The 27997-nt window shown below is 42.1% G+C and overlaps 3 protein-coding genes and 3 long non-coding RNA genes across 62 annotated transcripts in view; 4 read left to right on the forward strand and 2 right to left on the reverse strand.

The window, feature by feature from the left end:
* LOC122972724 overlaps positions 1-3606 on the forward strand; it is a 21663-nt gene extending 18057 nt beyond the window's left edge. Inside the window, exon 3 of the long non-coding RNA XR_006399830.1 lies at positions 3531-3606. This is a non-coding gene — a long non-coding RNA (uncharacterized LOC122972724). The remainder of the gene's footprint in view (positions 1-3530) is intronic.
* The window catches only part of LOC122972722, a 25942-nt gene extending 12776 nt beyond the window's left edge, over positions 1-13166 (reverse strand). Inside the window, exons 1-5 of one of the 7 annotated variants that reach the window (XR_006399822.1) lie at positions 13084-13166; positions 12940-13035; positions 12836-12861; positions 11783-11839; positions 11634-11707 (exon numbers count right to left, since the gene is read on the reverse strand). This is a non-coding gene — a long non-coding RNA (uncharacterized LOC122972722). Of the gene's footprint in view, positions 1-11633; positions 11708-11782; positions 11897-12252; positions 12275-12435; positions 12455-12786; positions 12862-12939; positions 13036-13083 lie in introns of those variants that run through there. The other 6 variants (XR_006399826.1, XR_006399828.1, XR_006399824.1 and 3 more) reach the window with 6 other exon arrangements.
* Positions 962-9937, reverse strand: LOC122972719 (neutral cholesterol ester hydrolase 1-like). The gene is made up of 5 exons (XM_044340023.1): positions 8835-9937; positions 6657-6879; positions 6308-6377; positions 5363-5534; positions 962-4271 (listed from the first exon to the last, which is right to left on the reverse strand). The coding sequence occupies exons 1-5, from the start codon at positions 8967-8969 to the stop codon at positions 3651-3653; spliced, it is 1221 nt and encodes a 406-aa protein (XP_044195958.1). The 5' UTR covers positions 8970-9937; the 3' UTR covers positions 962-3650.
* On the forward strand, positions 10903-20140 carry LOC122972716 (basic salivary proline-rich protein 2-like). Of its 50 annotated transcripts, none has more exons than XM_044340008.1 (18): positions 10904-11024; positions 11113-11159; positions 11231-11370; positions 11488-11529; positions 11605-11622; positions 11665-11712; positions 11788-11910; positions 11968-12156; positions 12289-12411; positions 12460-12771; positions 12811-13101; positions 18420-18557; positions 18828-18863; positions 18981-18997; positions 19067-19081; positions 19193-19807; positions 19887-19967; positions 20045-20140. In XM_044340008.1, the coding sequence occupies exons 1-18, from the start codon at positions 11008-11010 to the stop codon at positions 20085-20087; spliced, it is 2295 nt and encodes a 764-aa protein (XP_044195943.1). In that variant the 5' UTR covers positions 10904-11007; the 3' UTR covers positions 20088-20140. The 50 variants fall into 50 exon arrangements, with proteins under 50 accessions (XP_044195942.1, XP_044195951.1, XP_044195906.1 ...); XM_044340015.1 differs by having other exon boundaries at positions 19067-19079; positions 19290-19807; XM_044340020.1 differs by lacking the exons at positions 18828-18863; positions 18981-18997 and adding an exon at positions 18639-18656 and having other exon boundaries at positions 18420-18548; positions 19059-19079; positions 19290-19332; positions 19375-19807.
* Positions 13480-13710, forward strand: LOC122972723. The gene is made up of 2 exons (XR_006399829.1): positions 13480-13534; positions 13615-13710. It is a non-coding gene; the product is annotated as an uncharacterized LOC122972723 (long non-coding RNA).
* Positions 20141-22285: 2145 nt separating the features above from the next.
* Positions 22286-27881, forward strand: emc9 (ER membrane protein complex subunit 9). Of its 2 annotated transcripts, none has more exons than XM_044340381.1 (6): positions 22286-22482; positions 22619-22821; positions 24599-24675; positions 24841-24910; positions 25135-25229; positions 26207-27881. In XM_044340381.1, the coding sequence occupies exons 2-6, from the start codon at positions 22627-22629 to the stop codon at positions 26385-26387; spliced, it is 618 nt and encodes a 205-aa protein (XP_044196316.1). In that variant the 5' UTR covers positions 22286-22482; positions 22619-22626; the 3' UTR covers positions 26388-27881. The 2 variants fall into 2 exon arrangements, with proteins under 2 accessions (XP_044196316.1, XP_044196317.1); XM_044340382.1 differs by having other exon boundaries at positions 22622-22821.
* The last annotated feature ends 116 nt before the right edge of the window (positions 27882-27997 follow it).

Consider the following 27997-nt stretch of genomic DNA (forward strand, 5'->3'; position numbering starts at 1 on the left):
GCCAGTTTTTTTCAGTTTACACGTGAACAGACTGAACATGCAAAAAAGTGAAACAAAAAGTAAAATTTTCCTTTTGCAGAAGTAAATAAAATAACCATGAAGACACTACGAAACTACATTTCACACTTGTGAAACCCTCTCAAGTTTGGCAAATATCTTTTATTTTCATGACATATAGGTCATATTTTATATTTCCATGTAGAACGTTACACTTAGCTTAGTAATAACAGATATCAAGCTAAATATTTTAGCTTTAACTTCACTGGCGTCTGTTGATTTTGAAACAGAGTTACTCAAAAAATATTACAATTCATATGTGAAATGTGTGAATACTAGCTGTGAAATGCCGCTTCACATGTGATAAACTGCATTTTCCAAAATGTGAATTTCTCACATATAAAGTATCTTTTCCACATGTGATGTCTCGTATTTCACATGTTCAATATCTGAAAATCACATTTGTGTTAAATTGTGTCAAATTTACAGACTAAATGCGTCTTTGTGAAAGTTTGTGTTGAATTTACATATTCTTTTTTCATCAGGGCAAAAAAAAACATTTGTTTAAAAAAAAGCACATATCAAAATAATACATAATTAATATAACATAATACATTTTTTCTTTCTGAGTCATTTGAAGAGACATTTCATGGGTATAGATATTTGTAGTTGCACCATTTTAGATAAAAGCAAGTAATTAGATAATGTAGTTTTTCTATATTTAGTTTAACTTATTAGTATTTAATAAAATCTCTTTTAAAGGTGCAGTTTGTAGAATTTAGTGGCATCTAGCAGAACGGACTTGGCAGAAATGGAATATAATATTCATAAGTATGTTTTAATTAGTTTATAATCACCTGAAAATAAGAATAGTTGTGTTTTCTTTACTTTAGAATGAGCCCTTTATATCTACATAGGGAATGGGTCCTCTTCCATGGAGGCCGCCATGTTTCTACAGTAGCCCAGAATGGACAAAAAAAACCAAACACTGGGTCTAGAGAGGACCTTTCATGTTTTTCACAAGTTTCACAGCCACCGTAGATTCTCCTTCACACTTGGAGGGGGAGGCGAGGGGTATTCAGCTGGTCGCAATTTGCAACCTCACCACTAGATGTCACTAAATCCTGCGCACTGCACCTTTAAAATCTAAAGACCTCCAGTATGGCCACCAGTGTGTTATATCACCTGAACTCCTGCCATGTACAGGTGCAGCTTCATATTGCCTGCAGCGCCTCCACATCCTCGTTATCACAGTAAAACACTGTCCAGGAATGTGATGGTTTTAAAAATACATCACACATGAGCGCTGACAGAAAAATATCTTTTTAAAAAGCTACACAATAACACACATATAGAAAAAAAATAATAACAGAGGGATAACAAGAAATATTATGATCCTGCTCCCTGCGTACCACTTGAGTTGTCACAGCAGCCAATAAAATAACTACTTTATGGGATTTATTAGCGCTGTAGGAGTACATCTGGGACCGGTTTTGTGTATTTGCTTGGCTGGGACTACCTGTTACGTAACCCTACTTATATTAAAGCCTTATTTGTACATTATAAAACTATTTAATGCTTAATTTCACATACAGCATTTAAATCACAGCGCTGAAAACATTCATACGTCTTTCTCTACAGTCCATACCGCCTTATCTAGTTTTAAAACCCATGTTTCAAATTTATAAATGACTTATTTTACTGTTCATGCATATCAAACAGTCACTTTTTTTTTACTAGAAAGTGTACAAGATGTGTGCTTGGAGGGGGTAATGCTTGGAATTTGCCTTAATTACAGAAATCCATGTTAGGAAATAAGCTGTCTGGAATCATTTCTCTTCAAGAAAAGAAAAATCACAGTGTCCTGATAACCAGTGTAACACTCTCAAATGTTTTTTTTTTCTTGGATAATGTGAAGCCTTGTAACGGCCACACTCAGCTCAGTGTTTCTGCTACAGTCTTGGCTCGCAGCGGTTTTGGGCCGAAAGCCAAACCGAATCTGTCAGGCGCTCGCTGTCGTCGGTTCATTATGTTAGCTTTGGGCTGACAGCGGTCGGGGGAGGACAGCATGATAGTCCATTTGGGATCTCTTCTCTTGTGGTGATACAGTAATGCTCGCATAAATTTCACAGCTATCATCATCGTCTTCTTCGTCGTCATTGCATTCGCCCTGCCGTACAGTGGTCATCAGAGGGTGAAGTTAGAGAAGATGAGGGATACTTTCAAACATACATTATTGCACAATCCAGAGAGTATACACAGCTGTGAACTCTGGCATACTTTGACTACACACACACACACACACACACACACACACTGTAGCCTTGACTGGCCTGTTTTGTGTGTGTGTGTGTGTGTCTGTGAGACTATTTCAGTGTCTCAGTGCATCGTAAAAGCATAAAAGCTGAAGATAGTTTCTGAGTGACTTTGAGCTCCAACTCAAGTCTGATAAGAAGCCTGTTGAACAGTATAATCAAGGCTCATCATTTTCAGTCTTTAACTCTTCTCACAGAATGATCTTTAAAAAGGAGAAATGTTTTTTGTTGTTCCGGCTTCAGTTTACAGTGAAATAAGAACGGAAAGGAAACATGAATGAACTGCAGAATATCCCTCAAAGTAATTAACATACGATATATGATTAAATTACATAGTTTTGTCTTGAAAATTACATTCCAAAAACATGATTTTTCACTCATATATTTGTATTATTGATGTTTTAAATCTAATTTGGACAGATTTTCACAATCCTGGCTGGCTGATGTTCATTAATTTTCTTATAATGGACAGTATAACTGGACTCCTATGATGCAGGTTTGTTTCAACAATTTGAGGGTAATTAGTAAACTTTTTGATTGTGATTAAAGCCGATTTCAAAAAGATTTTATAAGAACTGCTGCTCAGGCGCATTTATCCTACTAATCCTACTTTACAGAAATTATAGAATTATTTATTTTTGATTGCTCTCTCTTATGATTACTGATCATCCGTACATAACAGTAATGTTTGTATACTGTTTTACATGTTGTCTCCAGTGTTTTCTAATAATGATGTTTTATTCTGAAAAGATGTAGTCAAATTAAACACTTCATCTGTTATCATGTGCATAAATTTCCAGATTTTGTAAATCATGAGCCTTAAGAATACCATCGTTCTCCAAAAAGTTGTATTGAATATTCAGACTTTGAATAATACAAATGTTTCTCTTTGGTTACAGTTGATGTGAGAAGTTTTGGTTTTAGGGTGCAGTGAAGATGCTTCGTGGTCGTGATCGTAGATCTACAGATCCAGCGGTTCTGGTTTACAACTAGAATCTGTCTTGTTGATTTTGTTTTTTTTTAATTCTAGATTATATAGATTTAAAGTATTATGCTTCTTTCCAAAGCGTCAGAGAGCAGACAGAAGGATGCTGATGGACACAGAGGATCAAATCTGTGACCTTCTGGGTTACAAGTCAGAGATTTTTAACCTGTAGTCCATTCTGCCCCCACATGGATGAAATCTGTGATACCTAAAGAGTTTTCTCCTCCCTGCAGGTCTGACAAGGAGCTCTCAAGTACCAGACTTCCTGCTCCGGTACATCTTTGGTGCCACAAAATGTCTCCGCTGGATTCTCCGGATCCCTGTTGAAAAGAATCTGGAGGAGTCAAGTTTGTCTACAGATTCTGGTCCAGCCAGCGGATGTAGTTGTTCATGCTCCTCTGTCCAACGCTAGACATCATGGGCAGGAACGCAAACACCATGCAGCCGTGGAAACCGTCCTCGTAGTGATCGCTGGTCACCGTGACGCCGGCTTCCTGCAGCCGCCTGACGTACATCAGCCCGTCGTCCCTCAGAACGTCGAACTCGCACGTCATCACGTACGCTTTAGGCGTCCTACCCAGAACTCCCTGCTCCGCCAGCAGCGGCGCCGCCCTCACGTCAATCAGCGCCGGCACCTCGCCCACCACCCCCAGCGATCCTTCTTCTCTGATGACCGGCCGGAAGTGTTTCTTACGTTTAGCCGGGAGCAAAGCGGTCCAGTCCAGCTTGGAGCGAGTCCCGGCGCTGATGGCTAGCTGGTCCAGGGAGCTGTGGTTGTTAGCGAGCAGGAGCGGCTCCAGGGAGGAGTCGGCGCCAAGGTACTGCAGCCAGAAACGAGCCATGACGGGCCTGTAGAGGATGGGCACCGCCTGGTTCTGCTGGTAGGACGGGGTGTAGAAGTCGAGCGCCTGCAGCACGGGGTAGATCAACGCCTGGGCCTTGAACTTCACTGTCAGACTCTCATCTGAGCTCAGCTGTGGACACAGACGAGGTTTAAAATACACCGAAACAGATAGCTGATCATTTCTGCCAATATGTTTCTTTTCTTTACTGTTTCCACCAAAAGTTTTTGTTGGAAAACGGTGCTAAAACTGCTAAAACTCCCCACGTAAATGAAATTCTTTATCAGCTCCTGACTGATCCAATTGTTAATCTAACAGTTGGATTAATATGTGAAACTCTAACATCAGGATCATTCAGTTGTGCCTCTCTGACTACGTGTACATGCACATTCCTACTAAGCTGTTTACATGGCTGATGAAAATGAATATTGCGCTAATATTCCCGTTTACACGCACCCTCTGCTCCGGTGGGAACGGGAATCACAAGATCTGTCCTCTGTCTGCCTTCCTGCTCCAGCTTGTCATTTTGCCTGAGCAGGAGCGCGCTACACAACCAGCCGTCATGCATCATTATTAACTGTTGGCTAGCTGGTTTGTTTACAACTGGCAGAGCTGATCGTAAACAGGCAGGAAGCCGTGTTTCGCAAACTGCTGTAAAAACACCAAATTGAGACGCATATTCCTAATGTGCTGTGTCCACGTCTAAAGAATCCTCTTAAAACCTGAATAATATTGATGTATCCCACATGTCTTAATGCTACATTGCTGCGCTATGCTGTTTACATGACCCGTATCAAATTTGGAATATTGTCATATTGGGAATATTAGTGTGCATGTAAACATAAACTCTGACAGTTGGGATGCAGCTGGTGTCAAGAAGACACACGCTTCTACTGCTTTAGTTTTTTCATCCATATTTCCACTGATATTTGCAACAAAGAGGGGAATAGATAACTAGGAAAATGGATCTACTGTGTATTCTGCAGAACAAGAGAAGTATCCAACAGCTCGCACAGCTTCTTTGGTGGATAAAAGTAGAAAACAGATACGGCTCGTTTACCACCAGAGAGCAGAAACTACAGGAGACTGAGCCTCCAAACTATAACTGAAAGCATCTCCTTTATGCCTCAAGATAGAAAATTAATTTTAACAAGTAAAAAGGTTAAAATATGCAAAGATGATGGTGAGATGTGTGTGTGTGTGTGTGTGTTTGTTTTTCGTACCTCCTGAGCCACAGCAGCGGCCAGGTTTCCTCCGGCGCTGTCTCCGGACACGCACACCCTCTCTGGATCGATGCTGTAGCGCTCTAAAACCCGAGCCGACAGGAAGGCCCGCGACGCTGCCAACGCATCGTGGTACTGCTCTGGGAACACCGCCTCCGGAGCAAGACGGTAACTATAGCAACCGCACAGGAAGATGTTATTTTAATACATAACGCCGGTGCAAGCCTCTCACTTGTGGGGATTCACTGCTTTTTCCTATTTTATATCATTATTAATTGGAAATCTTCAGACTGAACAAACTGAACTAACTTTTTGAAGATGTCACCTTTTTTTCTAAATTTCTTTAAATTAAAATTATTAATTGATTCACCACAAAAATAACAAAGAATAATCAATAATAAAGCTTTTTAAGTGACACAAGACCTCTAATAAGACAGTTTCATCATTTTCAGGGGTTTTTTTTGCCATTTTTTACTGAAAAATACTCAGATTTAATTGACTGAGCTCAAGGAAACACAACTCACTGCAGTTTATTACAAGTACAGCTCAGAATATACTTAACTGTATGTAATTAAAAGTGGAAAACAGGGTACAACATATGGTTGAATCTTTTTTTACCAGTTTTTGTATTTTTGATGTTTAAATCAAATTTTCTCTTGTTTTTAAAATTTCAAATAAATGATTCCCAACTATTTTTAAAAATAGAAAATGACAATAATTAGCCCTGTTTGGAAAGAGCTTGAAATGAGTCTTTTATTAGAAATAAGAAATCAATATCGATTTGAATTTAAATTACAAACAACCACCAACATTATGCAGCTTCAACACAAAGTGAAAACAATGATTTCTTATCATTTTTGGAACAATATATATACTGACTCACTAAATCTGAAGAAATCTTATTGACAGTCAGCAAAATACAAACTATTTAACATGAAAACTTACTCAACAGACATGATAACAGCGTCCAGATCCTCCGCCATTTTCCTACACAGACGGTCGTATGATCGCATCCCTGTGAAGCAGATAAACTCATTAAGTGATACTGAAATGATGCAAACTATTATGTTATTATTCTGTGACGTTTTTTATAGAACTTTGACCCAAAATGATGATGTTTGTTTTCTCTTTTCAGTAGAATCGACCATATAATTAAATATAGATGGTTTTTATCAATATTAATATTATTCAACACACTAAACAGCACTGCAGCAGTTTGAGCAAAACTTAACCGAAGCCAATTAACATTATTTTTACAATCCAATAAAAGTACAGTTTCAAAACCGGCACTCACGTCCGCTGCCGAGGGCCCATCCTCCACCGTGGAAATAAATGACTCCCCTTTTCAGTTTCTTCCCGCCCTTCGGCTGGAAGACCCGGGTGGACACGCCGCCCAGCGTGGAGTCGAACACGTGCACGGCGGGGCAGGAGCGAGCCTCGATCACCTCCACCCAGGACACCACCTGGCTCAGCAGGTGGACACGATGGCACACGCCAAACGCGTGAGCCACGTCGCTCTGGAAATAAGAAACGCACACAAAAATGACATCTGAGTGTTTTATACCCTGGTTGCACAAATGTATTATCATCAAATTTAGATCCAAACCAATAATGAACTGATCTATTAAGTATTGTGAGTGTGTATCCAAAATCTTATGAAGAGTTTGATCGTGTTGTTTAGAAACGGCTCCAGAGACTAATAACAGCGATCACGTTTTCAGTCTCAGGAGAGTAGTTCTGTGTGAGGCAACTGAGCATGTGCAGGAGCTTTGCTAGCTTATTGTGCCACATATCGCAACCTCTGTACTACACTGTATATAATGAAATTCTTTGAGACACATAATAACTGTAAGTAGATCATTGTTGGTTTGTCTCTAAACATGAGATTTGTTGACGATAAGAAACATCTAGAAAATCGCCAGCTTTATCCTTTAATATCTAGAAAATCTCTCTCTCTGAAGACGGCCGTTGTGTCGGTTAACAACACAGTGAAATAATAAAGAGAAGGCGAGTCCACCAGAGCTGTAGCGAAAGACTTAACTGGGCCTGAAAACTTGTTGCACTACATTGATCCATAAGATTAAATAGTTTGGGTGTGAACTGGTTTTGCAAGCTTGAGAGCAGCTTAACTTAAAACGTACATATTACAACATCATCACGCGGGTTCATGATACAATCAAACGGGTACATGTTATAGGGTGTTCAGCTGCAGGGTCAAAGGTCACAAAACTCTCATTCTATACCTGCTGCTATTGTGGCTTCACTTCTTGCACCCGTTAAAGTAAAGATCCTACTTTTATTCTATTGTGCATGAATCTTCTCCACTAAACTTGACTCTGATCACTTGTTCCACCTCATATACAGTAATCTATAATACTAAAGATCTATTCTATTCTATGTTATCATTTCTATTATTTCCTGTTATTAAATGATATGTTATATACAGTATATAGTCTTTTCTAGCACAATATATAGTGTAGTAAATTACATTACAGTATAGTATACTGCAGTATAGTACTGTATAGTAAAGTGTAGTATACTTCAGAGTATTCAGTTCTTTCTCAGTCTAATAAATCACAACACTGAATAATTATATGTACATTACAAATATTTACATTATGTATACGGTGTAGTATAATATAGGATATTATAGTAATGTATTGTTCACATTATTCTATGCTATACCATTCTAGTACAGTTTTATATATTGTAGTATAAAGAAAATTATATTGTAGTATAATACTGCATAGTATAGTATGAAATATTATATTCTAGTCTAGTACAGTACGCAGTAATCTATTGTACTCAGTTTGATTCTATTCTTCTTGAATCTGTTACACTAAAAGCTATTGTGATGTGTTATTTTATAACCTATTTTTGTTTTATTCTATTTGATTGTGTATTATATTATATAATTCCTTTCTCTACAGCAAGATACATTCTTCTTAAATGAACTCTGCTATGCTGATATTGCTAACATGTTATTATAAGTAGGGCTTGGCGATATGGCCAAAAATCAAATATTATGATATTTTTAAACAAATACCTCGATGGCAATATTGTGACAGTATTGTTGCTTCACAACATATTTACACAATTAGGTTTTTGATAAATAATCATCAGTAATGTGGATATAATGACTAAGTGGGTAAAAGCAAATAATACAATAGCTGAGACAGTCTACTAATACTTACGCCATATCACGATATTACAATATCCAAAATCTAAGACAATATTTAGTCTCATATCATGATATTGATATAAAATCGATATATTGCCCAGCCCCAACTATACATGACAGTCACCTATCATGTATATGCTATAATTAGCTATATTTTACAGGTATGTAACACACTTTTGTCTGACCCTCTGCTCTGTATATGAATAACCAGACTTATTTCTTGTGTTTTCTCTCAGGTCAGTTTCTCCCTCACATCAACCTGTCCTCCTCCGGGCTCCTGTCAGCGCTCACCGCATGCATGAAGCTCCGGAACAGCGCGTCAAGCAGCATCAGCTTCCACGGTTCGCTCACGCCGCCCGGCAGCGGCAGGTAAACGTAGTAAGCGGCCGCCGACAGCAGCGCGGCTCCGGCCAAACGGAGTCTCATCGCGGCGGACTGGACCTGGACCTGGCTGGAGCCTGCCGTTCACACGGGAATACCTGCCCCGGTCCCAGGTTGTTGGTGGCTCCGCCAGCCAGGGATCGACGAAACACGGAGGAATGACCCCGTTTTCGAAGTAAAAGCCGAGTTTAAAGTTTACATCGGAGCTGGCAACGACATACGAAGACCATTGTCTTATTTTGAAATGCCAGTACAGGAAGTGGTATAGGAATTGCGTAATGTTGTTGCCCAAGGGAAATGTAGTCCTTATAAAAAGCAAAAAGCCAAACTTTTCAACTTATATATATAACTTTATACGTATAACCACTTTAAGCTCTACAGGATTTTTATTTAACTATTATTTTCTATTTTTGTGTTTATTATTAACCTTTATTTCCCCTGGCGTGTTTGTGATTGCGTTCAATTTGTATACAAAAAGTGTTATGAACGTGTTATTTTTTTTTTATTATTGATATACTTGTTACAATAAAGTTTTTTTGTTGTTGTTGGTCCTTATAAATAGTAACACCAATGCTGCTGGATACACAAAATAAGTGGATCTCAAAGTGGGATCTGGGGACCTTCAGGGGGTTTCCAGCAAAAGCAGGAATAATTTAATTTCACTATAATTCCATCCATAAGTAACACAATGACAGAATGTATGACTATTTTGGTCATGGGTTTCATACACATTCTGTAATTTAGAATTAGAATTTCTTTTCCAGTTTTAATACATACATAAACACACACAAAAAAAGAGACAGATAATCCTAAGACTTAGGATGGGGTTAAACGCAGAGATCAAATTTCACTGTACAACTGTTTGTGTGACAAATAAAGTACCTTAACCTTTATATTTTTCCACAAGGTCCCCTAATCCTTCGCCACTTGACTATCTTCAAATATTCAATCTTCAACCAGAAAAAGAAAGTTCTGACACTGTTGAAGGAATCTGCAGAAAATTCATATTTACTAATCTGTAAAAAAAAAAAAAAAAAGAAAGAAAGAAAAGAAAAACTATACTACTATACAGAAACTCTGTGCTTTGAATCAGAAAGATATTCACATTGGAAAAATTAGTTAAAGTTGAAAATGTCATTCTGCAGGCTAAAATAATCCATCCATCCACACCCACTTATCCTTTAGAGGGTCACAGGGGGGCTGGATCTGATCCCAGCTGACACTGGGTGAGAGGCGCCCTGGACAGGTTACCAGTCAACAACAGGGCTAACTAAAATAATGTATAGTGGTAAAATATAGAGTCAGACTTAAAATTCATCGTCATGATCTCAATGAAAATTCTGATCCAGCATTTTTTTTAAAAAGCTATTTGCATTCAGACACTGTCGTCTTTTGGGAGATCATTTTAAATATATACTTTAACTCTTATAAGCTTTTAAATTGAATCTATTCTGTAAATATATTTGGTCATCATACCATTACACTGTTGGATTGTATGTCTGTATTATAAATTAAATTTGAAGCTTTAAATGTTTGGTTTTACATCTATGTCTGTCTGATTTAGTATGCGTGTTTGATGTTTAAACAGTGTAAAATGAGCCAGATATGAGACACAAATCTATATAAGCACTCAGTCAACTATTACTTCACTGTTGATGAAGTTGGTGATCTGAGTTTATTCTGCCCTCATCTGCATATTTACTGACCCAAATATTTTAACTAAGGGAAAATGATGGACTCAAAATCCATCATGTTATGTCAAGTAGCTGATATAAAACAATGATGAAGCTTTTTGCTCGTCAAAAGATTCCCGTGTTCAAGGAATAAAATGCTGAAAGTCTTTTCCTCGTTCCTATAATCCAGTGGACCTCTGCTGACAGATAATCATCCACACCTGCCTTCAACCACTCACACCTGTGTCCCGTTAACCAACAAGCAGGACAAGTGTGGAGGACTTATAAAGAGGTTCAGAATTACCTCAGTGACTTATTGTTTTCAGACTGGTTCAGTTGTGTGGTTTGGTAGGAGCTGACAGAAGTGTCAGAGTTTGCTGCTTCACTGGCCTACAACTGTGGCTTCAGCCATGGGGTTTTTCATAAGGTAGAAGAAAGATCTTCAGCTTTAAATTAGTTTTAATTGTTAAATTCATGATTAAATCATAACTTGTCTTTGTGGATGTCTTATCTAGATGGTTGCTGGTGTCCTTGCTAGTTGTAGGAGGGCATCAAGCTAATGGTAAGTTTATTCCATTTGTGAAAATATCTACTTAATTTGCTGTTTTATGGACTAAAATACCTGCTCAACAGCCTACTCTGGGAAGCATGGTGACAAGGAAGTGCCAGTTCTAGGCTATAAACCAATTTCAAGTAGCTTTGACACTAGAGGGGAATCTTCATGGAGCACTGGGCCACTTGGTAGTCGGGATTCAAACTCAAATGCAAATCAGGCAAGTGGTGACAACATACAACTAATAATTTCCAGTTATCAGCCTAAGGCTCAATCACAGGAACCAAACTTTCAATCTGTGCCAGAAATCTGGTATTCATCTAGTTATCCTCAACAGCAACAGATGGCTCAGTCTGGTTATCAGCCCCAGCAGCCACAGGTGCCCCAGCAGCTGAGCAACCCACCCAAGGTACCCCAGCAGCAGGTGCAGCAGCAGCCTAGCTATGTGCCCCAGCAACCTCAGCTGCCCCAGGTGCCCCAGCAGCTGAACCCACCCAAGGCACCCCAGCAGCAGGTGCCCCAGCAGCCTAGCTACCCGCCCCAGCAGCCCCAGCAACCTCAGGTGCCACAGGTGCCACAGGTGCCACAGGTGCCCCAACAGCCTAGCTACCCGCCCAAGCAGCCCCAGCAACCTCAGGTGCCACAGGTGCCCCAACAGCCTAGCTACCTGCCCAAGCAGCCCCAGCAACCTCAGCTGCCACAGGTGCCCCAACAGCCTAGCTACCCGCCCAAGCAGCCCCAGCAGCCTCAGCTGCCACAGGTGCCCCAGGTGCCCCAACAGCCTAGCTACCCGCCCAAGCAGCCTCAGCTGCCACAGGTGCCCCAACAGCCTAGCTACCCGCCCAAGCAGCCCCAGCAACCTCAGCTGCCCCAACAGCCAAGCTACCCGCCCAAGCAGCCCCAGCAACCTCAGCTGCCACAGGTGCCCCAGGTGCCCCAACAGCCTAGCTACCCGCCCAAGCAGCCCCAGCAACCTCAGCTGCCACAGGTGCCACAGGTGCCCCAGGTGCCCCAACAGCCTAGCTACCAGCCCCAGCAGCCCCAGGTGCCCCAACAGCCTCAGCTGCCACAGGTGCCCCAGGTGCCCCAACAGCCAAGCTACCTGCCCAAGCAGCCCCAGCAACCTCAGCTGCCACAGGTGCCCCAACAGCCAAGCTACCCGCCCAAGCAGCCCCAGCAACCTCAGCTGCCACAGGTGCCCCAGGTGCCCCAACAGCCTAGCTACCCGCCCAAGCAGCCCCAGCAACCTCAGCTGCCACAGGTGCCCCAGGTGCCCCAACAGCCTAGCTACCCGCCCCAGCAACCTCAGCTGCCACAGGTGCCCCAACAGCCTAGCTACCCGCCCAAGCAGCCCCAGCAACCTCAGCTGCCACAGGTGCCCCAACAGCCTAGCTACCCGCCCAAGCAGCCCCAGCAACCTCAGCTGCCACAGGTGCCCCAACAGCCTAGCTACCCGCCCAAGCAGCCCCAGCAACCTCAGCTGCCACAGGTGCCCCAACAGCCTAGCTACCCGCCCAAGCAGCCCCAGCAACCCCAGCTGCCACAGGTGCCCCAGGTGCCCCAACAGCCTAGCTACCCGCCCAAGCAGCCCCAGCAACCCCAGCTGCCACAGGTGCCCCAGGTGCCCCAACAGCCTAGCTACCCGCCCAAGCAGCCCCAGCTGCCTGGCTACCTACCCAAGCAACCTCAGGTGCCTCAGCAGCCTAGCTACCTGCCCAAGCAGCCCCAGGTTCCTGGCTACCTACCCAAGTGGCCCCAGGTGCCCCAACAACCTCAGCAGCCTAGCTACCTGCCCAAGCGGCCCCAGCAACCTCAGGTGCCTCAGCAGCCTAGCTACCTGCCCAAGCGGCCCCAGCAACCTCAGGTGCCTCAGCAGCCTAGCTACCTGCCCAAGCGGCCCCAGCAACCTCAGGTGCCTCAACAGCCTAGCTACCTGCCCAAGCAGCCCCAGGTTCCTGGCTACCTACCCAAGTGGCCCCAGGTGCCCCAACAACCTCAGCAGCCTAGCTACCTGCCAAAGCAGCCTCAGATGCAGCGCTATCTGCCCAGGCGAATGCCAGTTCTGCAACAGCCTTTCTATAAATTGAGGAAGCCCAGCCACTTGCCAAAGCTGCTGCCAAGACTGCAGCGTCCCCAGCAGCCGCAGGTGCCCGGCTACCCTGCCCAGCGTCCCCAGCAGCCGCAGGTGCCCGGCTACCCTGCCCAGCGTCCCCAGTTTCCCCAGCAGCCAAGCTACTCACCCCAGCATTCTTGGGTTTCTCAGCAGCCACGCTACAATGATTATCCAACTTTTGCCAAAGGAGGAGTCACTGCCCAAATGCATTCAAATAGGTAAGCTGTGATCATTCACATCACATTAGCAATCCAGAGGGGCAATGGGCAGGGTATGTACTAATACTCAGCAATTGGATGATACAAGACTTAAAATGCTGTGCTTTTCCTTAAAACCATTTTTTTGTTTTAGGAACTACAACACTGCAGATGCATCAAAGACTGCTTTCAACTGAGCCATTGTATTGACTTGTCAAATGCAAATAAAGCTTGTATCTCTATGCCTTGACGCTTCTGACCATCTTTCTTTTAGAAAATCTTTGGTATTGGACAGTTTAGCATCACTTCAACCTGATCATTCATGGGCAGTTTATCATGCAAGGAAAGGCTTTGAGGCAGCACGTTTAATTGCTCTAGCTAAAAGGAGTTGAAATCTTAAGCTTCAGACCCTCTACAAACCAAATCTCCAATGTTGTCTCAAATGTCAACCCTCTTTGCCACAAACTTGCTTCAAGACTCTATTGTGGGGCCACAAGTTCTGAAACATCACTACTAAATCATTAATCATAACCAAGTTTTGGTATTGGGTGTCTGTTGCAGTCTTAAAATTATCTAGATTAATACTGGTAACGGGGTGTTATTAGTTGGCGTCAAATGTATTGGGTAACTTACCAGTTTTACTAAATCTTGTGAAACTTCATGGGGTCCAAGGTATGCTGAACTGTGCTCTTAAAATATTGGTTGAAATTTGTCTCTGAACAAAAACTATCACCAGCTGCTCTTTCTCAGCTTATGTTTTTACCTTAATAGACCTAATTGACAATGCAGAACACTTTGCCAGTACATATCTCAAATTGTAAAGACTCAAGAGTGTTTGGCTGGGATTTTTTTTTTTATTTTTTGCATATGTTTTTGCTTTTATATACCACATTTAAAGGTTTACCATTCCAATGCCTGGTCTTTTTTTTTTTTTTTTTTTTTCAGCACATCACCTATATGACCTGACAATATTTTTTCCACTTTGATATACTATAACATATTGGACCCAAAAACAATCGGATTTGGAAAATTGTATTTTTACTATAAACGCATAACTGTGCCACTCCCTGAAAAAAGTTTGTCAATGATGAGAGGGCCACATCACAGGACTCGTGTTTCCATGGTGTGAGGTTCCTTTTTTTTGTCCACTTGTTGGCAGCGCTGGCAGGTCCTGTGGCTTTCTGACTGGCATCTGTAACCATGGCAACAGGAACATGGTTGGTTCTCCTGTTGATGGGAACTCCTGTCTTGTCCACTCCACACAGCTGGGACACCAGTTCAACCAGGAAGTTCTTATGCGTCATGTGCTGTGTCTGTTGTGTGTTGCTGATCTCTCAGTGCAGGATGTAGGCATTTGTTGTTGCAGTGTCCACTAAGTGCAGGAACAGGGTACAATACCAGGGAGCAGTTTCGCGGTGGGTGGAGTAATACTGGATGAGTTGGTCCGATAGGTCAACCCCACCCATGTTCTTATTATAGACAATGATGGGGGAGGGGCAGGGAATATTTTTCACTGCCCAGTGTCCATCTCCAACCTTCACTCTCCTCTGGACCACCTCACCAGATACTGCCACCTCCTGTGTGTCCATCCACCTCACGAAGAGCAGGGGGTCCTCTCTGATCCATCTCACAGTGCCTCTTTTTGATTTTCTGGTGAGGGCATTTGCTCTCCCACTGGGACACCCTTTCCTGTTGTCCCTGTATGTGCCACAGGCTCCAAACTTCATGCTGGCCAAGTCAAGAAACAGTTTCGGACTGGTGTAGAAATTGTCCAATATGGTATCCAGTCCCGAGATATCATGGCTGAATGAGGTCCATGACAGCATCATACAACAGTCCATGCACACCTGGTGTGTGAGATTTGCCATGGTACATATTGAAATTGATGGTGTATCCATTGCTTGACTCAGTCAACATGAAAAGCTTGATCCCCTATTTCGTTGGCTTGTCCTTCAAATATTGGGTCATGCCAGTTTTCGCCTTAGTCGCCACCATCCTCTCATCGACTGCCAATTCCTTCCTTGGGTGGTAATGAGCCTGGCAGGCAGTGTGAATGTCATCAATAAGAGGCTTGAGTCCAAACATCTTATCATAGTGTGGTGTTCCCTTCTTCTTGTCATTTTTGACATCCTCCTCTGGATCACTGGGGTGGATGTTCCATAATAACACCCTGAATCTGTCTCTTGTCATGACAGTGGCTGGAAACAGCACAGACAAGATGTGGTTGTGTTTCCAGTAGTCTTGGAGACTTGGCAGCGACACCAACCCTATGTATATGAGGAGACTAAGGAATTTGTAGAGTTCCTCAACTTCAACGTCAACCCATTTGTACTTCTGGCCCATTTCCTTGTTTTTTGCTGCATACTTATTGGTGTTTTTGCAGAATGTCCTCATTGTATCCGTGGACAAATACAACTGGAAAAGGTCCATTGGTGAGTTTGCTGAATGTGGTTCACCTGGGCTCCTGGTGTTCTGAGGGGCATGAACCTACTGGTTTGTGGGGCAGTATCAGGAATGTTTTCTGTTTCCCAGGGCTCAGAGCTGTGGTGTGGCCGACGGGCTCATGGAGATCTTGACCTGGTTTGATTCCCCCTCCCATGCCCCCTCTTTGTGCTTGTTGTTGGGGTTGTTCCAGGCTGCTCATCATCACTGTGCATGTACACAAATACACATACATATGTAAACATATACACATATAAAAAGAGAGTTTATACAGTTTACACAAAGAGAAATAAGCAAAACAAAAGCAATATATTTTCACTAGAAGTTTGTCTCACCTCTCATTGTCAATAACAAAGACGGGTCGTCAATTTCATCATCGCCAACATCACCCTCCGATTCAGACAATGAATTGCAAATAGCATCTCCTTCTTGAAATAAAAAGTTGATGGCTTGGTTTAGTGTTTGCTTCATTTTTCCCCCACAAAAACTCTTCCAAAAACTAACTCAATATATCCTCATGTCTCTGTTTCTCTCCATATCTCTCTCTGCATGTGCTCTGCTCAGTTGACCCCCAGGGTCAGCAGATTCTGATATTTTTTCTGTTTCATCATATGACAAAAAACAATGAAGATATAAAATAAATGCAAAGTCTGCCCCATCCCATCTTGCATTTACACACGTGTCAATATGATTTTTATATCAAATTCATATCACCCTATTTCAGTTTTTACTCGGTCTATCAACATTAAACAAAAACAAGCATGGAGTTTCAAGCCAGCACTTTCGACAGAAGTTGACGACAATGCTCGATGTGACTTCATTTTTAAACAGAAGTGCCTCTCTGAACTACTTACTTTATATATTGATTAACCCCCCCTTAAAGTTAATTTAATTTATATTTAGGTATTTATTTTGCTTTTGTTAAATATGCTGCTTGTAATTGTTGTTAAGTGTGATTAACAATGATTGTGTCTATTTGTTACTTGACAATTTTTAATAAAGAAGGGAAAAAAAACTTTGTTTTTATGCTGTGACCTCCTGAAACAGACACATGATTTTATCACGCCGGCATGATCAGCGACTCTTAAACACGGTTAGATTGAAAAGAAAAACAGCCACCACTCTGTATGCTGTTTGAAAGGAATGACCCCGATAATCAAAACTGAGTTTGAAATTTGTGTCTATCACCTTATTGTTAATGAGGTTGAAAACTCTGAGTTTAGTCTGCCCTCTTGTGGATAATTATTGGACCAAATATTTTAATGAATGGGAAAAATCATGAACTCAAATTTCATAATCTTCTATCAAGTTAAGCTGAAAATAACATGATGATGAAGCTGACCTAGTACTTGTACTTGTTCCTACTTTTATCAAATATCTATTTGTCTGGGCTGTTGGACTGTAAATAGGACATGTCTAAAGATGAATAAAATGCTGAAACTCTGAAAGACTAATGTCATCTATTTCTTGTTCCTACAGTCCAGTGGTCCTCTCCCATCTGATAATTGGCCACACTTGCCTTCAACTACTTACACCTGTGTCCCGTTAATCAACGAGCAAAGAATGGATGACTTATACAGAGGATCAGAGCTATTATATCCACAGAGATATTACACTGACTTATTGTTTTGATGAGGTTGGATGATCTGAGTTTATTCTGCCCTCATCTGCATATTTACTGACCCAAATATTTTAATTAAGGGAAAATGATGGACTCAAAATCCATCATGTTCTGTCAAGTAGCTGATATAAAACAATGATGAAGCTTTTTGCTCGTCAAAAGATTCGCAAGTTCAAGGAATAAAATGCTGAAAGTCTTTTCCTTGTTCCTATAATCCAGTGGACCTCTGCTGACAGATAATCATCCACACCTGCCTTCAACCACTCACACCTGTGTCCCATTAACCAACAAGCAGAGTGAGTGTGGAGGACTTACAAAGGGGTTCAGAGTTACCTCGGTGACTTATTGTTTTCAGTTTGGTTCAGTTGTGTGGTTTGGTAGGAGCTGACAGAAGTGTCAGAGTTTACTGCTTCACTGGCCTACTATTGTTGGCTTTAGCCATGGGGTTTTTCATAAGGTAGAAGAAAGATCTTCAGCTTTAAATTAGTTTTAATTATTAAATTCATGATTAAATCATAACTTGTCTTTGTGGATGTCTTATCTAGATGGTTGCTGGTGTCCTTGCTAGTTGTAGGAGGGCATCAAGCTAATGGTAAGTTTATTCCATTTGTGAAAATATCTACTTAATTTGCTGTTTCATGGACCAAAATATCTGCTCAATAGCTTACAGAACTGGATCAGCAGCCTACTCTGGGAAGTATGGTGACAAGGAAGTGCCAGTTCCAGGCTATCAACCATCAAGTAGCTTTGGCTCTAGAGGGGAACAACAGCAACAGGTGGCTGAGTCTGGTTACCTGCCCAGGCAACCTAGGTACCTGCCACAGGTGCTAAGCCATCTACCACAGCAACCCAGCTACCCACTCCAACAACCCCAGCAGCCTAACTACCTGCCCCAGCAGCCACAGGTGCCTCAGCAACCTAGGTACCCTTCCCAGCTGCTAAGCCAACTACCTCAGCAGCCTAGCTACCCACCCCAACAACCTCAGCAGCCGCAGGTGCCCCAGCAGCCTAGTTACCAGCCCCAGGTGCCGCAGGTGCGGCAGGTGCCTCAGGTGCCTCAGGTGCCTCAGGTGCCGCAGGTGCGGCAGGTGCCGCAGGTGCCGCAGGTGCGGCAGGTGCCCCAGGTGCCCCAGGTGCGGCAGGTGCGGCAGGTGCGGCAGGTGCGGCAGGTGCGGCAGGTGCGGCAGGTGCGGCAGGTGCGGCAGGTGCGGCAGGTGCGGCAGGTGCGGCAGGTGCCCCAGGTGCGGCAGGTGCGGCAGGTGCGGCAGGTGCGGCAGGTGCGGCAGGTGCCCCAGGTGCGGCAGGTGCCCCAGGTGCGGCAGGTGCCCCAGGTGCCGCAGGTGCGGCAGGTGCCCCAGGTGCCGCAGGTGCGGCAGGTGCCCCAGGTGCCGCAGGTGCGGCAGGTGCCCCAGGTGCCGCAAGTGCGGCAGGTGCGGCAGGTGCCCCAGCGGCCACAGGTGCCCCAGCAGCCTAGGTACCAGCCACAGCAACCCCAGCGGCCGCAGGTGCCCCAGCAGCCAAGCAAACTGCCCCAGCAGCCTAGGTACCAGCCGCAGGTGCCCCAGCAGCCAAGCAAACTGCCCCAGCAGCCTAGGTACCAGCCGCAGGTGCCCCAGCAGCCAAGCAAACTGCCCCAGCAGCCTAGGTACCAGCCACAGCAACCCCAGCGGCCGCAGGTGCCCCAGCAGCATAGGTACCAGCCACAGGTACCCCAGCAGCCAAGCAAACTGCCCCAGCAGCCTAGGTACCAGCCACAGCAACCCCAGCGGCCGCAGGTGCCCCAGCAGCCTAGGTACCAGCCGCAGGTGCCCCAGCAGCCAAGCAAACTGCCCCAGCAGCCTAGGTACCAGTCGCAGGTGCCCCAGCAGCCAAGCAAACTGCCCCAGCAGCCTAGGTACCAGCCACAGCAACCCCAGCGGCCGCAGGTGCCCCAGCAGCCAAGCAAACTGCCCCAGCAGCCTAGGTACCCGCTCCAAAAACCCCAGCGGCCGCAGGTGCCCCAGCAGCCTAGGTACCCGCTCCAAAAACCCCAGCGGCCGCAAGTGCCCCAGCAGCCTAGGTACCCTTCCCAGCAGCGTAGGTACCCTTCCCAAAAACCCCAGCAGCCACAGGTGCCCCAGCAGCCTAGGCACCAATCCCAAAAACCCCAGGTGCCTAGCTACCCTCCCAAGCAGCCCCAGTTTCCCCAGCAACCAAGCTACTCACCCCAGCATTCTTGGCAGCCAAGCTACAATGATTATCCAACTTTTGCCAAAGGAGTCATTGCCCAGATGGATTCAAATAGGTAAGCTGGGATCATTCACATCACATTATCTAGATGGGTAGTATCAGTGCTTAATCTGGCCAACTTGAATTTCTTCCAGCTACAGCACCACTGGTGTTTATAGTAATAACATTGGCAATGGGTATGGACTTGGAACAAATCCAGAGGAGCAATGGGCAGGGTATGTACTAATCAGCAATTGGATGATGCAAGACTTAAAATGCTGTGCTTTTCCTTAAAACCATTTTTTTGTTTTAGGAACTACAACACTGCAGATGCATCAAAGACTGCTTTCAACTGAGCCATTGTATTGACTTGTCAAATGCAAATAAAGCTTGTATCTCTATGCCTTGATGCTTCTGACCATCTTTCTTTTAGAAAATCTTTGGTATTGGACAGTTTAGCATCACTTCAACCTGATCATTCATGGGCAGTTTATATGCAAATAAAAGCTTTGAGGCAGCACATTTAACTACTCTGGGTAAAAGGAGTCTGGCAAGTCTTTACCACTTTCAGATTTAAAATGCACTGGCAATCAACTTGTATTTTTCAACCAGATTAGATGGGCTGAGGTTACCAGGTAATGCTAGTTTCATACCTGCTGTGAACGTGTAATTCTGGAAATCTAACTTTGAATCTTAAATCTTAGTTCTTCAAACCTGATTCAAAACAGTTTGTATTCACTTAGTCTCAAATGTCAACCATCTCTACCACAAAGTTGCCAGCAAGAATCCATTGCTGGCCACAAGTAAATTCCACTTTAAGTTTTAGTATTGGTGTCTTTATCAATCTTATCTGGATTGTTACTGTCAGCCTCCAGTAGTTGGGACAAATCAATCTACTAGACACTTAAGGCTTATGTTGTGCTCTACTTTAAAATATTAAAGGACCCAAATGGTTTTTTTTTTGTTTTTTTTTTGCCATAATCATGTTCATATTGGCCAGACGACCCCTTCATAATGCACCAATGTAAGTAGTGTGGGACCATAATCCAATCCTCTGCAAAAATGTACTTAAGTTTATCTGAAGCTTCAGTGTCCAAATGAGTCAAATCAAGTAGATCTTTCAACATTAGTCTTTTTAGTGTCAAAGTCCCTCTTTTTGTTACTATACTTCTGCCACAGCTCAACAGGGAAACACAAAGAGGGAGTTTGATGCTAAAAAGACTGTAAATGTGGCAGATATCCACTTGATGACTAACTGATTGCTGAAGCCTCATATAAGCTTCATATAAACTTTTAAATGCATTTTTGCATTAAATGACTGTGGATTTTGGCCTCCATCACTTATATTGAAAGCACATTTGAAGGGGATCTTTTAATAGCCAGTAAGAACAGGAGGAATGATTACAGTGAGGAAAACCTCTGTCACTGTTCATATGGACACCTGACTGTTGTTTTAAGACACACTTGAACAATTATAAACCTATCCTTTAACTGATATCTGACACTGATGCTCAAAATACTTCATCTTAAATTCCACTTGCACTTTCTTAGCTATTATTAGCTTATTTTTCTGGTCAAGTCTTATATTTATAAGAGCAACAGAGGAGGGATACCTCTTCCAGGAAGTCAATTGCAATACTGTATAAAGTTAAAGATCTTCTAAATCAAGTTTCATTATAAACCTCATACTGTGCCCTAATAGTCCCAATATACAGTAACTTACTGTGTGGAAGGGTGGGAAAATTCATATAAAACATACTAATCCAATCTTCATACTTTCAAAGAGAACCATAAGAATTGTAAACAAAACTACTTATAGAGAAACAACAAACTGTTCATTGAATTACAGGCTCTAATGTTTAATGATTGGGTTGACTTTCAAACAGTTCAAATTATGTATAAAGCAAAAAACAATTATTACATGAAAGCATCCAAGCAAGTCATTAAAATAAGAGAAAGTCAATGTAATTTGAGAGGAATTTGCATGTTTAAAAACAATAAGTGAAGACTAATGTAAAAAAAAAACTAAACAAACAAAAAAACATTGTATTTCAGTCAAAGGTGTGAATTTATGGAACTGAAAACATGTTGAGCACTTAGTAAGTTTTAAAAAATGTTTAAAAATTACTTAATGAACAACTATGAAAAATGGATGATCAGAAATAAACAAGAAGGATAAGGTAGAGGATATGTAAGTTGTTTTTGTTTTGTTTTCACAATGTCAATTCAGATTTCAAAATGTGCATGCAGAACAGATTAAAACAGTAAAAATGGAAAATCAGGATGACAAAACAGTACAAAAAACTGACGATAAATAGAAAATAATTTAATATTTATGATTAAAGTGACAAAACATCAAATGAGGTTCATATTGTCTTTCAGTTTATGATACTTTTCTGTCTACTTCACTTGTCTCTATACATCCTCTCCACTAGAGGGAGAACTACCGCAGAGCGTAAGCGTGATGCAGGGGATGAAGAAATGATTGGCACCTTTATCCTCCAATCGGATACGAGGACGTCGACGAAAGGGCCAATCAAATGATTACATTTCACAGATCTGGGCGAGACAGGAAGTAGCCGTTCAATTGCCTTTTACTAGCTGTCAGATTAAATAGTGAGCCGTTATATCTTTATTGCTGGTGGTTTACTAGCCTAGATGAACCGTTATAATCGAAAATCGTGAGATTAACATTTGTCCGTCGAGGCTACGCTTGCTACATTTTTCTTTGATAATTATATTTCTCTAGAGGTAAGACTGAACTCAGCTCTACATAGTTAGCTCGTGTGCTAATGCTAATGCACATTCATATATGTGATTGTGAGGTGACTGCAGCCTCTGCTCGGTGTGTTTTCAGCGCTTGTTGTCTGTCCGTGTGTCTCCTCAGTAGTCGTCATGGGTGAGGTGGAGCTTTCCTGTCGGGCTTATGTGAAGATGTACCTGCACGCCTGTCTGTTTCCACGGTGCAGCATCAACGGGCTGCTGTTGTCGTCCAGCTCGGCGGGCGGAGCTGTTTGTGTGACCGACTGTGTCCCGCTGCTTCACTCCCACCTGCCTCTGGCTCCCATCACTCAGCTGGCTCTCACACAGGTAACAGCGGTGGGAAGTAACTACATTCACTCAAGTACTGTACAGTTTCAGAGGGAAATATTGTACTTTTTACTCTACTACATTTATTTGACAGCTTTAGTTACTTTTCAGATGAAGATTTGACACAATGGATAATATAACAAGCTTTTAAAATACAACACATTGTTAAAGATGAAACCAGTGGTTTCCAACCTTTTTGGCTTTTGACGTCTTACAAAAAGCAGTGTGTAGTCGGGGTCACATTTCACATGTCTATGAGTTGTTAACAGCTCCACCAAATAGTGATTTTTCCCTCTAAACTTCTCACATGCTTTCATTTCAATAAATGTTCAAATGATCCAATATTTCAGCAAAAATCAAAGATTAAAGAAAAAGTCCAAAAACTGAAAACAGATTTGTGTATCAGAACTTTGTTTTTTCTTCTTTCCTCTCCCATTAATCATCTCACGACCCCTCAGATTTATCTGCTGACCCTTTGGAGGGGCCCGACCCCTAGGTTGGGAACCACTGGACTAAACTAGCTAACTGTATATAAAGTAGTGTAAACTAGCTCCACCTCCAGCAGCTACAACAGTAACATGCTGCTCTAACACTGATGCTTCACTATTAATAATCTAATGATGTCATATATAATAATATATCAGTCAGAGGGACCAAACCACTACTTTTACTGCAATACTTTAACTACATCAAGCTCATAATACTTATGTACTTTTACTGTAGTAGGATTTTTCATGCAGGACTTTTACTTGTAATGGAGTATTTTTACATTGCTTTATTGGTAGTTTTACTTCAGTAAAAGATCTGGGTACTTCTTTCTCCACCGGGTAGGAGACCTGCTGACAGACATGGCCGGATTAATCAGGACTCTATTGACCCCCACTACACATGGCAGTGCTCTAGAGCTGAAACGATTAACGGATTAGTTGCCAACTATTAAATTAATCTTCAACTATTTTGATAATGGATGAATTGTTTTTTAAGAGGAAAATTTACAAAATCTCTTCAGCCTCTCAAATGTGAATATTTACTGGTTTCTTTATTCCTCTATGACAGTAAACTGAACAATCAATCGATTTAGAGCTGCAACAATTACATAATCCGTTATGAAAGAAAATAATTGTCAGACCTATTGACAATGAAAATAACTGTTAGCTGCAGCTTTAAGTTGGCTGTATACTCCTTCAGACGAGATAGCCCATTAAACCCCCTCCATCTGCAACTTTCTGACAGCGGTTAAGGTGCGAGGGGGGTATACGGCCACATCTGTAACTTTCTGAAGCAGACAAGCCGACATTCACGCAGTGATTGGTCATCTGAGGTGAGAAAAGAGCCAGAGTCTGAACTTCTCTCTCCATCTCCTTTTTCCTTCTTCCCACTACAGTTTCTGTCACTTTTCATGTGAACAGCTGAGTGCATCACTATGATGGCCTTCCACGAGCGACTGTCATAAAATATGCGCCGTTATTCGTTAGTATTCCTCAGGAGGGGGGCCTTAAAGAGACAGGAGCTAAAACGTGTTTCAGATATAGGCTGAACTGAGGGGCTGCATAAAGGACCAGTATAAGATAAATTAACTGTAACTCATGCAAAGATATTCCAGTAAAACCCCAGAATATAAATATAAACCTGTAAATGTGCAGAATAAGTCCCCTTTAAAATAGCTATAAAAAAAAATGTCCCTGCTGCCGTCTGTGTTTTGTCAGCTGTCAGCAGAGAAAATCCAGTTTTGCATTTGATTTAAATGTTGATTTTAAAGTTTTCCCTCCTGTTTCAGGTGGATGTGTGGTGTTCACAGACGCAGCAGAGGATAGTGGGATACTATCAAGCCAACGCCTGTGTTTCAGACAGCAGGTGAGTTTCCATGGTGTCTTCAGTCAGTTGCAATCTGCAACCTCACCACTAGATGGCACTAAATCCCACACACTGATCCTTTAAATACACCACACAGTCTAAACTTCCCTAAAAATGAAGCTTTTTTTTTTTTTTTCCCCTCTCCTCATCTTTTCCACTCAACAGCCCGACACCATGTGCACTGAAGATAGCCGATAAGATTGCTGAGCAGTTTGACAGCGCTGTTTTGTTAATGGTGAGTAAAGCACAAGAACATTGGCTGTTTTCTGTTTTAATATTATCGTTAAAAACATGAATACTTTGGGATTCCTGCTGTTGTTCAGCAGTTTAAAGGCATTTCTGTGGGTCCTGGTGGCATTTTGTCACTTTTGATCTTTAATAAATGATTGATTTATTAAAAGAAATCTGATTATTATTATTAGCTCTGTTAATCATTCTTTGCTCTGTTCTTCTTCACAGCTTGACGGTAGTAAGATGTCTCCAGACTATCGGGTTCCTCCCATAGTGATGTACGAGCGAAAAGATTCAAGATGGACGCTCAAAGACAAACACACGTAAGAACCAGCCAGAGGGCTCGCGGGTTTGTTTTTGTCCTGAGTTGAACCTTTCAGGCTGCGTCCAAATCCTACCTGCCTGTCGACGGCTTAAAGGCTAAATTCCAATCTCTTGAATCACTATATGACCCGAAGGGTTTGATCCGTAGAGCTCGTTTGGAGCGTCGCCAAGCCTGGGAAACTCCACTCCAGATCGAGTACTGATTACCACTTCAGTTTAAATATTTGCCGCTTAATTAATGTCCTGTAGGCATCACTGTTGATATGTAGGTTTCTGGTAACTTGGTAATTATAAATGACACACTTGACAAGTTTTTGCCGCCTCATCGGTTTCGTCTTTGCTTGTCGAGCCGCAGGATCGTTCTTCAGAGCAACGCACGTAGTTTAAAGACAAAGTATGCTGAAGATAAAAGCTTAAGTTATGTTTTAATCCACCTGTTAATTATAATATTATCAGTTTGTGAATGTAAAACCGTTGTGCAAATGGAAGAAATTTAACATAAAAGTCAACATATCCTTTGTTTTTAGCTTAGCATTCATGTTAGAAATAGAAAAAATAAAAGAGAGCAGATGAGTGAAGGTGTCAGAGGTGAACTTTGCATCCTCGGTTCAGATTAGAGCTCTTATCATGTGTCGTCCTCTCGTCTCGACACATCACGACTCAGCAGATTTCATTCATAACCAAAACTAAGCCAGACCAGAGAGTTGTCACTTCTGAGAAACTCCAAGTGAGAGTTTAATAAGCTCTGCACAAAATTTGACACTGAATTACCTTTTAATCTTGAAGAAGAGGAGCTTAAGAAAAGGATTTAATCACTAAATTCCATATATTTTTCCAGTCTGTACTAGTTAAATGTTAAAGTTCAGCTCCTGTGCCAGCTGTGTGGAGCAGAGGGCATCGGGCAACGATCATCAGGCAAAAATAATGAAAATCTCACCAACATTAACCCGTCTCTCTTGTTTTTCTCTCTGTTCAGGATAATGCTGAGACAGTGGGAGGAGACCCGGGCGATAGCCAGTCAGATGCAGGAGTCCGGCGATCACACGCTACTGGTGGATTACGACAGCCACCTGGACGACATAACAAAAGACTGGACCAATCAGAAACTTAACACCAAGATAGCGGAGCTCGCCTCGCCGGCCAACGGGAACATCTAGACGCCGAAGAAGTGACACCAGTTTGTACCAGAACGCAGATTTATTTCTGTTCTGACCCGACGTCGTGCACACACACACACACACACACACACACACGTGTGACTTTTATAACCAGCCAGAGTTTAGGAATACGTTTTATTTTTAATGCATTTTCATGACTGAACATAACATAGAACATGCATAAATAACAAAACTATTTACATCTTGGTAGATCTCTGCAGTCCCCCCCCCCCCCTCAGAGTGTGCCTTGTGGTTTAGCCCGACACCCTGCTGATTTAAAGAAAAAAAAAATCCACCTTAAAAATCACCTTTTACACACTATAACAAAGCAGCTGTGGTATTTCTGGTCCAGTTTTGTTATCTGATACTTTACTATTATTTTTTCCTACATAAAACAAAACACATAATGGTTGACAAGGTAACAAATATCTGACAATACAAAAGTCCTGCAGTAAATATCAGTTTGTTGAAGCTCAAAATGTTTGTTTTTTGTTCACAGGTGGATGTTTGATGGTAGATTTAAGGCGTTCTGCAGATGTTGCTTTCAAGTGTAACTCGTAAAATCAGATTTTCAACACGTGAAGTCAAGTTTCTGATATTCTTGAAACATCAAACAACAGTAATAAGTAAATTATCATTTAAAAGAACCTTTCAGCTCTTAACTTTTAGATTAAAATTCCATCTATAAATGTATAAATACATCATTTGTGGCTCAAATGGACTCTGACACATCTGGTTAAACGTCTCTTTGTTTCTGCTTTTTGTAACCGATGCACCAAATATTCAGGCAGCAGCTATCTGTCCGCTTATGTATCTTTTTGTACTTTGCTTTATGCTGCCTTGAAATCCTCAGTAGTTGTTGCTTTTAAAGCTGATAAACACTGTTTATTGGTATCGACATGATTCACTTTATGTGGCTGCTTCCTGACTGAATTGATTTTGCATCAGTGGCAAAAAGTAGGAAAATATGTAAAGAGGAAATTTCCTATAAAGCAAAACAACAAACAGGCGTCTAACAAGACATCTGCAACACCTTTAAAAACTAATCAGTTTGAGCAAAAAGCAAATATGGTGAGCTTCAGCAGACTGTATTTACTGCAGGATTGTTGTATTGAACTGAACAATACTTTTGTTGAACCCATTTACTGTAAATCCAGAGCAGCTACAACAGAGTCTGACGGGAGGAAAAACATTTTTAAAAAAAAGCTTTTTAAAGCGTCTTCGTCAGACTTCGGTGTAACTTTCAGGAACACTAATCTCAAGTTTACACGTCTCCTCTGGAGGAAAACATTAATTTACTAGATTAGTTCACATAACTCTCTAAAAATGCACTGAATGTCCCAGATGGAGGAAGAATATATAACAGGTTGTTGTTGTTTTTTTTTCTTTTATTGATCCTGAATTAGCACCACTACAGACCTGGCGCACGGTGCAGCATTCTGTCTCATCATGAGTGTGAAACTTTATCTATTAAAAAGACGACCATGAACCCAACGTTTGTAAAAGTTTTCATGTCTGTTTTTAACAAATACAACGACGAAACAAACAGGAAGAAGAGTCAGATTAACAAAAAAAGTGAAAAACTATTGCAAGATACGTCTTTGCTCACT

Source organism: Thunnus albacares, chromosome 21 (genome assembly GCF_914725855.1).
Source record: "Thunnus albacares chromosome 21, fThuAlb1.1, whole genome shotgun sequence".
In the NCBI taxonomy this organism is placed as follows: domain Eukaryota; kingdom Metazoa; phylum Chordata; class Actinopteri; order Scombriformes; family Scombridae; genus Thunnus; species Thunnus albacares.